Source organism: Camelina sativa, chromosome 19 (genome assembly GCF_000633955.1).
Source record: "Camelina sativa cultivar DH55 chromosome 19, Cs, whole genome shotgun sequence".
Taxonomy (NCBI): Eukaryota; Viridiplantae; Streptophyta; class Magnoliopsida; order Brassicales; family Brassicaceae; genus Camelina; species Camelina sativa.
Window position 1 is genome coordinate 2,247,682 of NC_025703.1, and position 11,518 is coordinate 2,259,199.

An 11,518-nucleotide genomic window follows, 5' to 3' on the forward strand; every position below is an offset into this window, starting at 1 on the left:
GCACTCATGTAAAGGAGAGTGTGAGGATCATGACCACGAAGAGCATTGCCACTGCTACGGTCATTGAAATACTATAATGTTACAAATAATCTCGTATCGAATTACAAATTAATAAGACTGTATCTCTATAATGTAAGTGTGGTTTCGTTCCGTTGTAAGTTGTTCGTTTCTGGTAAAATTAGTAGGAAGAAGCTAATGACGGCTTCTCTCTGCGTCTATAATAAGATCATATGTTGTATGCGTTTTCGTTTTGATAATAGAATTGTTTTGCGTTTTGTCTACGTGATTCGATTGTTAAACTATATATGTAGATCAAAACATACAATCTTCGTCTTGATCTATGATCTCGTTCACAATACAATTTAATACTTTCTTCTTCTTAATTAATATTAGATGCTTTAGGAAAAAAGTGTTTCACAAAGATAAGGCTGCAAATGGTTGTATAAAATTGAAATAGTTGGAAATATTAAGCTGAACAAAATTGGGTTGAACATTATTCAATCTATTCATCTCCAAAATAGTGGTTGAACAAGTTGAACAAATTTGAATAGTTTTTTCCAACTTTTTCAACCTCTTCTATTCAAATGGTGAAACTTGGTTGAATATTTTTTTTCAACTCCTTCAAACCTTTTCAACTGTGCAACCATTTGCACCATAAGTGTTATTATATTTTCAATGTCAAAATATGTATTGTAAGATAATTTAAGTTTACCCAAAGTAAATGAACCAATGGCAATATCAGGGTATATTATGTGAGTATGAACATGAATGTATGATTATCTTCAATAGCTATGGGGTAGCGACACTAAATTAACTTCTATCTTTGGTCGTCATATATGTTTAAATAAAACTTATAAGTTTGACTATTGTTATTTGTTTCCCCTCCCCGTCAATTACCAAATTAAAATTAAAAATCATAATGAACCTACAAAATGACAAACGAAAATAAATGAAAATCCAGATGCATCATCACTCATTCAGTTGGGTTAATTTGTTTCTTTCTTGGTAAATTATAAGTTTCACTGAAAGAAGGTCGAGGCAACCATTTTTGCAAGATATTGCCAATTTGCCACTACAAATCCTATTGTGAATCTGTGATTGTTTTACTACAGCATCTTTGTAAGGTTTAGCCGAATGGAAATTTACAAAAAGGTCTTATATATATATATTAACGTACTAATTGGGTTAAAATGTTGAAATATGAATAGTCTATCGAGTTTGATAGACGAAACAAAAGAGGAGAAAGATTTGACTTACAAAGCCATCAAAATATGTCCAAGGATGATATATTAGAGGTGAAATTAAAGTCATTGATGAGAGCACTGGTCCTTCTTCACTAAGAAAATCAAGTGGCCAATATGGCCCCGAGCTACGTAGCTATTAATTGGGATCAAGTGACCTCTATACGTTTAGGAAAATGACCATTCCATAGATCGTTGTCCGTTGAATATCAAAAAGGAAATTGGCAAATTGCTAAACTGGAACCATTCCAACCAGAAATCAAACCGGCGGCTATTAGAAAATCAATTAAACCAGAAAAGGAAAACCGATGACATGGAGACCGGTTTTCAATTGAATCACAATGATCGGAGAAGTTCGGTGATCTCGCACCTTAAGCTGGACTCGGGCCTAAAAGCCCATCTATGATACAGTGAAACGGCAGCGTTTTCTAAAAATGGCGGGAAAAATTAGGCTGGAGGTTTCTCTTTGTGCGGAAAGGGCACTAAAAAAAATTCAGCAAATTTTTCATTCTAATCGCCGTCGTCGGGAATAATCACTGGTTACGTTGCCGGAGATGAAGGATCAGGATCTGGAATTGGAGAAAGCTCGATTGATAAGCCTAGCTACACAGCTCGGATTTGACGAAGATTCCGCCAAGAAATGCTTGGATCGATTCGTCTCTCTTTACGGTACCAAAATTTCGAATCTAAATTCTACACTATATGCTCTCGTAATCGATTGGGTTTACTTAGGTTTCTGCGTTTTGTCTTAAATAGGCGATGATGGTCGGGATTTCATCACTGTTGAGTTGTGTGGAGATGATTTTCTTGCGGCGTTAGCTGATTTTGATGAAGGAACTGAGGAATGGGATGATATACAGGCTATAGAATCTGAAGCTCAAGGAACATTGGCTGAAATGTTTGATAAAGCTAACCCTAGTGATAACGGATTCAATACTGATGATGATGATGATGATGATTCAAGAGTCCAAGTTCATGTCATTGAGGATTCTCCTGAGCCAAAGAAACACCCGGAGGTAATGGATTTGGATTCTTCTAGTGATTTGGAAGATGTTGAGACACGCTTCAAGGTTCCAAGGAGACCACAGACAAGTTCTATAAATCACTCTTTGAGATCTATGGTAAGATTCATCATTGCAGTTAAAAAAACTAGCTTTTTCTTTGGCAAAAACTCTCTCATTTATGTGCTGAAAGATATATCTATGTTTAAGCATCCGTAGAAGCTTTTTATCGCAAAGACTTGGCTCTTCATTCATTTGGGTTTGGTTCTTGTGACAAATTTAAAATATTTTTATTGTGAGTTCCTTTGACAGCTTCTGGGGTTTGCTATCTCTCTTCACGTTTTGAACTGTGTTTTTAGTGACAAACTTTTACTTTCTTCTTGAACTGAAACTTCTGATTTGTTCTTCTTTGAAGGATTGTTCTATGGAGGATTCAGTTTCAACGATTTCAGGAAGAAAACCTTCTGTACATATATCACAAAAGGACCTTGAAGAAACTCCGAGTTACGAAGAGTTGCAGGCGTTGGATGATCTGGAGTTTGCAAATTTGGTGATCTTTGGGAACAAGGTGTTCCGGCCCCTGCAGCATCAAGCATGTAGAGCATCTATGGAAAAGAAGGATTGTTTTGTTCTAATGCCAACGGGAGGGGGGAAAAGTCTGTGTTACCAGGTCATGATCCCTTATTAGCTTTATATGTTCCTGAAGGCGTGACTTGCCACAGTCTGCATACTGAATTTTTTCTCTTTTGTTTGTTTTACAGCTTCCTGCAACACTAAAAGCTGGAGTTACCATAGTTATTTCTCCTCTGTTGTCCCTCATCCAGGATCAGATAGTTGCCCTGAACCTTAAGTACGGGATACCAGCGACTTTTCTGAACTCTCAGCAAACAGCTTCCCAAGCAGCAGCTGTATTACAAGAGCTTAGGTGAAGATCCTCTCCCCATTTCTTTCATTTTTACAGTCAAGTACCTTAGACATCATTTATCCTTTTTCTTTAATGGAGATCTAACCATTTAAATGCTCTGAAAAGGCTTATACGTGCATTGACATTTTGCTTGCAGAAGAGATAACCCGTCATGTAAACTCTTATATGTGACACCTGAAAAAATTGCTGGAAGTTCATCCTTTTTGGAAACACTAAGATGCTTAGATCGCAAGGTAGATTCAGTTTTTCTTGTTGCTGTTACATAATATATAACAACCAAATTCTAGCGGTAAGAAAAATGTTAAACATCTTCCATCATTAACAACAGGGACTGCTGGCAGGTTTTGTGGTTGATGAAGCTCACTGCGTGAGGTACAATACTTTTCTCCCCTCCTTTCACACCTTATATCTTGTGGTCTACACAAATGTCTTCTGATTGCTCATCACCAACACCTTATCATCAAAATAGATTACTGCCTGCGACCTGAGAAAATTTTCCTTGTGATCTCATGATGTGTTGCTTTTCTTTCCAGTCAATGGGGACACGACTTTCGGCCAGACTACAGGGAACTGGGATGTCTTAAGCAGAACTTTCCCCGTGTTCCGGTGATGGCTCTTACAGCAACGGCAACTGAATCAGTCTGTCAGGTAACAACCATCACCATGATTAGATCCTTTTGCATTTGGGAACAGATTTGAATGTTCTGAGGATTTCCATTGCACCAGTTCTCAATTTAGCTTCAGAAGATAATCATATTTTATCATACATATGTTGTGGTTCCTTATGATATGAATGATAGACAAGAATATATTTTGTTACACATATCTAGGACTCTGTTAGGTTGTTAATATTGTTCCATATTGTGTAGATCCTCTCATGGATCTTCTCCTCAGATTGTGTAACCATTTTGGCTATATAAGCCTTGTACGTATAATGTAAAGGATAAGGAATTTTACAAGCTTTCATGGTATCAGAGCTTCTAGGCTTTTGATCCTCCTTCATCTCTTTTCTTCTCTCTCTTTCTTACTTTCTGTTCGCCATAAATGGCTGCTTCTAACAACTCCACCGAACGCTGTTTTGGTGTTACTAACATCAAAAATCAAATTCCCGTGCTCCTTGACGAAGATGAACACAACTACGATGCTTGGCGTGAGCTTCTTCTCACGCACTGCATGGCGTTCGACGTCTCTGGTCATTTGGATGGTTCTGTTCGTCCTGCCAATGCCAACGACGCTGCTTGGTTCAAACGCGACGGTCTGGTAAAGCTTTGGCTTTACGGCACCATGGCGCAGCCACTGTTTCGCTTTTCCTTCAAGCCCGGTGGTACTGCTCGTGATCTCTGGACCCGCGTGGATGCTCAGTTCCGCAACAACAAAGATGCGAGAACTATTCAACTCGACAACGAACTCCGCACAATGGAGATCGGAGATATGACAGTTCGTGCTTACTGTCAAAAGATGAAGTCCACGGCAGATCTTCTCACCAATGTTGGTACTGAAGTCACCGATCGGACTCTTGTTATGTACATCATCAACGGTCTTAACGACAAGTTTGATAACATAATTAATGTTATCAAACACAAAGACCCGTTTCCATCATATGAATCTGCAAAGTCAATGCTAGAGTGGGAGGAGACCCGCCTCAAGAAGACAACTCGTGTCACGGCAACACACACAGACACCTCGTCGTCCTCGACTGCACTCACTGCCACGACCTCCACAGTGCAGAGTCAGCCGTTTCGCAACCACAACAGTGGTCACAGAGGCAATCGCAGGGGTGGACGAGGCAATAACAGAGGAAACAGAGGAAACTTATCCTACAACCGCAATCCATGGAACTCACCACCATTTTGGCCACCACCACCCCCGTACTGGATGCCGCAATACCAACAGTGGCCAAACACTCAGCGCTCATCTCCTGCACCAATACAACAGGCAAATCTTGTTGAATTCCCGCTGCAAGCATACACTTCGGACACCATCGCAGATCCTTCCGCAACAGATTGGTACATGGATTCCGGCGCCACTTCTCATTTAGCCACCGATGCAGGTACGCTCCACTCTACTCTTAAACATAACACCGGTCTGTTAGTCGTTGTAGGTAACGGTTCTACCATCCCTGTTAGAGCCATCGGTTCCTCTTCCATTCAAACCAACACCAAACCACTCAAACTTAACAATGTCCTTGTCACTCCTAATATTGTTAAGAATTTGATCTCTGTTCGTAAATTCACTACAGACAATTGGTGTTCTGTTGATTTTGATCCTTTTGGTTTCACTGTAAAGGACCTTCAAACACGGAAACCCCTGCTCCGAAGTGACAGCTCCGGTGATCTCTATTCTCTACCTCCTCAGCTCAATAAAACACCCGTAGCTTCAACTGCTCTTTTGGCCTCCACTCCAGATCTATGGCACAAACGTTTGGGACACACGAATAATGCTTCTCTTTCTTCCATTTTTCATTCTAATCCTCAGTTATGTAATAAAGGGAAAATTTCCTCTTCTTGTGAACCATGTGTTTTGGGAAAATCAATAAAACTTCCGTTTGTGCCTTTAGATTCTAAAGTTTCTCAACCTTTTGAGATAGTTCATTCAGACTTGTGGACGTCTCCTGTCCCAAGCATGAGTGGTCTCAATTATTACGTCTTATTTCTTGATCAATTCACACACTACCTATGGGTTTATCCTCTAAGACGTAAAAGTGAGGTCTTTTCAAAATTTCTTCATTTCTCAGCTTACGTTGAAAATCACTTCCACACAACAATCAAACACTTACAATGTGATAATGGGGGGGAATATAATAACAAAAGCTTTCATGATTACTTTGCTACAAAGGGGATAAATTTTCGCTTCTCTTGTCCAAACACTTCACAGCAGAACGGGCGTTCGGAGAGAATGATTCGGACCATCAATAACACGGTTCGAACTCTCCTGTTTTAGGCTCGACTCTCACCTACGTATTGGGTCGAAGCACTGCATACAGCGGTTCATATCCTCAATGTTACACCATCAAAATCCATCTCCAATCAGATACCCTACACTCTGCTATATAACAAACGCCCAGACTATAATCACCTTCGAGTTTTTGGCTGTCTCTGTTTCCCAAATCTCAATCACTCAAATCTCCCAAAACTTTCCCCACGCACAACCCCTTGTTTGTTCCTTGGCTACCCTTCCCAACATAGAGGATACCGCTGTATGGACTTAAAAACTCGAAGGATCATCATCTCACGTCACGTGTTGTTTGAGGAAGACAAGTTTCCCGCGGCAAACCCATCAGCACCGCATGAAGTGTACTCTTTTCTCAACGATGATGACCCTTCCCCACTCTTTCAGACCATCTTGCAAAGCCCATTCGTTCCACCACCACCACTACCAGCCATTACGGCACCCGCTCAGCCTCCTCGACCAGACCCAATGTTTCGAGCCCCATCTACCATTCAAACTCGATTCAAATCAGGAATCACCAAACCCAAACAAATGATATCCCTACTTGCCAAAACAAAAGCTCTTCTTCTTAAAACCAAATCCCCTATACCAAAAAGCCATCTCTCTGCTCTTTCAGACCCAAACTGGAATCCTGCAATGATTGATGAACATGGTGCTATGATTAAGACTAAGAGTTGGGACTTAGTACCTCGTCCCCCTAATGTTAACATTGTTCGTTCTATGTGTTTATTTAAGCACAAATACGATGAGAATGGTGTATTGTCTCGACATAAAGCGAGGTTGGTTCCTAATGGCAAGTCACAACAAGAGGGTGTTGACTTCACAGAAACGTTCAGCCCAGTCGTTAAACCTGCTACAATCCGGGTGGTTCTGAATGTGGCTGTCGGTTTGGCATGGCCGATACATCAGTTGGATGTCAAAAACGCGTTCTTGCAAGGAGACCTAGAGGAAACAGTCTATATGCATCAACCACCAGGTTTTGTTGATCCAAATAAGCCAAATCATGTTTGCAAGTTAAACAGAGCAATATATGGTCTCAAACAAGCGCCTAGAGCTTGGAATGCCAGATTTACATCATTTTTGAAGCAAATGGGTTTTGTTCAAAGCAGAGCGGATCCGTCATTGTTTATTTTTAGGCGAGGACGAGACTTTTCTTACCTCCTCCTATACGTCGACGACATCCTACTCACAGCTTCCACATCCTCACTACTGCAACGTGTCATTGCCAAGCTCAAATCTGAATTCCCGATGACAGACATGGGAAAACTACGACACTTTCTCGGCATTAAAGCAGAGTACAACTCACGGGGTCTCTTCTTATCACAGTCCGTTTATGCAAAAGACATACTAGCTAGGGCTGGAATGTCCAACTGTAAACCTCTGGCTACACCGGTGGACCTCAAGTCAAAACTCTCTGTTGATGACGGCATTCCCATAAATGATCCGACATTCTATCGACAGCTTGCAGGCGCTCTCCAATATCTCACTTTGACACGACCGGATATCTCTTACGCAGTTCATCAGGTTTGCCTCTATATGCACACGCCAAGACAACCTCATCTCGATGCACTAAAACGTATTCTTAGATATGTCAAAGGAACTGTGAATTATGGTATACAAATGGTTCGTGGTCAGATTGATACGCTTACGGCTTACTCCGATGCCGACTGGGCAGGATGTCCAGACACACGCCGTTCTACTTCCGGCTACTGCGTCTATCTCGGTCCTAACCTTGTATCCTGGTCCGCCAAAAGACAGCCAACACCTTCCCGTTCCAGTTCTGAAGCAGAGTACAAAGGCGTAGCAAACACTGTTGCCGAGCTCACTTGGATTCGAAACCTTATGTTGGAGCTTCATAGACCAATACGAAATGCCTCTGTTGTTTATTGTGATAATATCGGGTCAGTTTACCTCTCAACCAACCCCGTAAGGCACCAACGAACGAAACATATAGAGCTTGACATTCATTTCGTGCGCGACAAGGTAGCTATCAGTGAGGTCAAAGTGATGCACGTCCCTACATCTCTCCAATATGCAGATATTTTTACAAAAGGTCTACCCAGTTCTCTTCACAATGAGTTTCGCACCAGCCTCACCGTTCTACCGACGATGTGACTGCGGGAGGGTGATAGACAAGAATATATTTTGTTACACATATCTAGGACTCTGTTAGGTTGTTAATATTGTTCCATATTGTGTAGATCCTCTCCTGGATCCTCTCCTCAGATTGTGTAACCATTTTGGCTATATAAGCCTTGTACGTATAATGTAAAGGATAAGGAATTTTACAAGCTTTCAATGAACACTGCTATTTTACCATTTTGATCCTTTTTTTTTCCACACAACAGGACGTACTAAAAAGCTTGAGAATTCCCAGGGCTCCGGTTTTGAAGATGAGCTTTGACAGAACCAACTTGAAGTATGAGGTGATCGTCAAAACAAAAGAGCCGCTGAAACAGCTCCAAGAGCTGTTAAAAGATCGGTTCAAGGATCAGTCTGGGATTGTTTACTGTCTCTCCAAAAGTGAATGTGTCGATGTTGCGAAGTTTCTGAACGAGAAATGCAAGGTGAAGACGGTATATTACCATGCTGGTATCCCTGCAAAACAGAGAGTTGATGTACAGAGGAAGTGGCAAACAGGGGAAGTCCGAATTGTTTGTGCAACCATCGCATTTGGGATGGGAATAGACAAAGCAGACGTGGTAAGTCAAGCCTGTTCATAGCTGTGCAGCCATTTTGTTGCTAATTTCTGCCACTTTCCTCTTTTTTTTTTTTAATAAAAAAATTCGGTTTTGCTGCAGCGTTTTGTCATACACAATACCTTGTCGAAAGCTGTAGAAAGCTACTACCAAGAGTCGGGAAGAGCAGGAAGGGACGGGCTTCAAGCACAGTGCATTTGCTTGTACCAGAAGAAAGATTTCAGCAGAGTCGTTTGCATGCTGCGTAATGGACAAGGCAGAAACATGGATAGATTTAAGTCAGCCATGGCTCAGGCCAAGAAGATGCAGCAATACTGTGAGCTCAAGGTAAGTAATATCGTTAAAACGGAAAATGGATAAGCAAACGTTTTTAATTGTCTGTTTCCATTGTGGATTATATGTTCAAGATCGTACTTCATCCTTACCAAATCTTAATCTATGAATGTTTCAGACAGAATGCAGAAGACAGACGTTACTAGAGTACTTTGGAGAGTCATTCGACCGGAGGATTTGTAAAAGCAGTTTAAACCCGTGTGATAACTGTGAAAAGAGCTAAAGTAATCTCTATCAAATTTTTATGACTTGACCTCTTATATATTGATAGTTGATACATATAGTTTTCTTCATATGACCTGAGAGTTATTAGTAAAACCAAGTTATGATCCTAGTTGTAATAGTAAAACCAAAACCTGATGAGCGTTTCCAAGGTTTAGCTCTCAATTCAATTCTTCAAGGTCATGATTTTTGGGTTTGTCGTAGAAGATTAATTTGTACCCAAAGAAACAAATGTATTATAAATTGCGCAGATTACATTTGGAAAGCAGTAATTTGAGCAGACCCTGTAAAGCAGAACTACATCGTAAGGGAAAATGTGGGTAAGCCAAATATCTAGATTCTAGAAACAGAAACTAATTTGCTGTTATAAAACCAGAGAGGCAGAAAACGATGAACAAAAAAGTTGTAGACAAGGTTTTTGGTGGAAAACAGAACTACATCGTAAAGGTAAAAAGCAAACAACACTGCTTCATGATAGCATTGAGTCATTACTCATTGTCGTTTCCTTTTGTCACCCTTAGTGATGCTTGTTGTTTTGGGGCTTTGTTGCGACGTGCCTCCCAAATTCGGTCCAACATGAGGATCAGGAGAAGGTACGTTTATTTGCTGAGATGGTGGGATAACTTTCGGTGCAAGCAACTGATTTGCAGTGGCATTCTGGCTGTTATCTCCAACCGCTAGGTTTGCATGGCCATCTCCGAAGTGAAGCGAGTCTGGTAATGATGGGAAAGGGACTTCTAATGTTCTTGCCCAGAAGCTGTCTGCTACTATCTTTTTGTAGTTCTTTTCTAGAACTTTCGGATCAAAATAGAGTGCATGTCTCCTGAAAAAAGAAAAAACAAGATGAAAGAGATTTGAATCATACAAAAAGATTAGAAACAGAAGCAAATTAAAGGAACAAGCTAAGGTAAAGTCACAGGAAGCAAAATCAACCTGCAAAAAGTAGAAGGATGATCTTGAGTGTAATGGCTGATCTTTTGCCAGTTACCTGAACCACGTAGACCTTCCTCTTGGAAGAACGTTGGTGGTACTCCCAACTGCAGAGAAAAACACATACAAACTAATGAGGTTCAAGTTTTAAAGAATGTGTACTAATAATACATTACCTCGATTTCAAGGCATCCAGTTTGAACGTCGGCTTTGAGGGACAAGACATCGCCCCAATTCATCTCCATCCTTTTCCAATGTTGTCTTGTTTCAGTCTCTCCAACGACGTCAAGAATCTCCCAGATAAATTTTTGCCTTCCAAAGAAGCACCTAACAATAAGATCATAGCGGTTGACCGCAGCTTTTGTCCAATCTCCGATTGTAATCTTGGTCATTGGAAAGATACTAGATGGTATTCTCGGTGGTTTAGCCACGTATTGATTTGAACTTGCAACCTGAAGTTTTACACGATCGAGTAACAAAACCAATGGAATGGGTTGAAATGTGATTCCAATATAGCAAAGAACAGAGCAAATTGAATCAGAGAGAGTAAAGAACCTGCGATCCAGAAGTAATGGCCGGAGAATCTCCTCCAGAACTTATAGGCTGACGTCCCAGAAAAGTATCCTCTCCGAGAGACGGAGACTCAGCGGCTAAACCCAATGAAAGATCCAAGCCATGGGTTGAACTCGAGGGACCTCCAAGACGAAGAGCCGCTGTGCTGCTGTTTGATGAACCCGATAAGAGATTCAAGCCATCGTTTGGGGCGAGACCTTGTGACGACACATCCGAGGAGCCAGCGAAAGAAGAAGTAGAACTCGACGACGGAGCCGCGACCACGGGGAGATATTGGACGAGAGGCCGTGTCTCCGCTGCTGCTGTGTCGTCGGAGTTCGGCGGAGCCAAAGATAAATTCAAAGCCTCGTGATCGGGATGATCATGTTCCATTCTTGAATTCTTGAATATCAGAAGCAGAGCGAGCGAGTGATTGATTAATGAAGAAGAAGATGATGAAGTTGTTGGAGCTTTTGAGTTCTATATATAACGGTTGCCACGTGGCGTAACAAATATTTTGGCTTTTGGGTTGGGCTTTGTATTTTTTTTGGTCAACAAAAAATATAAGAAGAAGAAAAAAAGACTTTTATTTATTAATTCATGGGTTTCCAAAATATCAAAAACATTTTATCCAAATTATATATCATTTTTTTTTTTTTTTTTTTT

The 11,518-nt window shown here is 40.8% G+C and overlaps 1 protein-coding gene across 1 annotated transcript; it reads left to right on the top strand.

The window, feature by feature from the left end:
* On the top strand, positions 1,732–9,516 carry LOC104764248 (ATP-dependent DNA helicase Q-like 1). The gene is made up of 10 exons (XM_010487747.2): positions 1,732–1,910; positions 1,998–2,362; positions 2,658–2,912; positions 3,004–3,167; positions 3,304–3,400; positions 3,496–3,539; positions 3,701–3,815; positions 8,465–8,818; positions 8,918–9,142; positions 9,267–9,516. Exons 1-10 carry the CDS (start codon positions 1,796–1,798, stop codon positions 9,369–9,371), a joined length of 1,839 nt encoding a protein of 612 aa, XP_010486049.1. The 5' UTR covers positions 1,732–1,795; the 3' UTR covers positions 9,372–9,516.

Coding starts and splice junctions, on each gene's coding strand:
- LOC104764248 (XM_010487747.2), top strand. CDS start 1,796: ATGAAGGATCAGGATCTGGAATTGGAGAAAGCTCGATTGATAAGCCTA. Junction 2,363..2,657: donor ATCACTCTTTGAGATCTATG/GTAAGATTCATC, acceptor TCTTCTTTGAAG/GATTGTTCTATGGAGGATTC. Junction 2,913..3,003: donor GGAAAAGTCTGTGTTACCAG/GTCATGATCCCT, acceptor TTTGTTTTACAG/CTTCCTGCAACACTAAAAGC.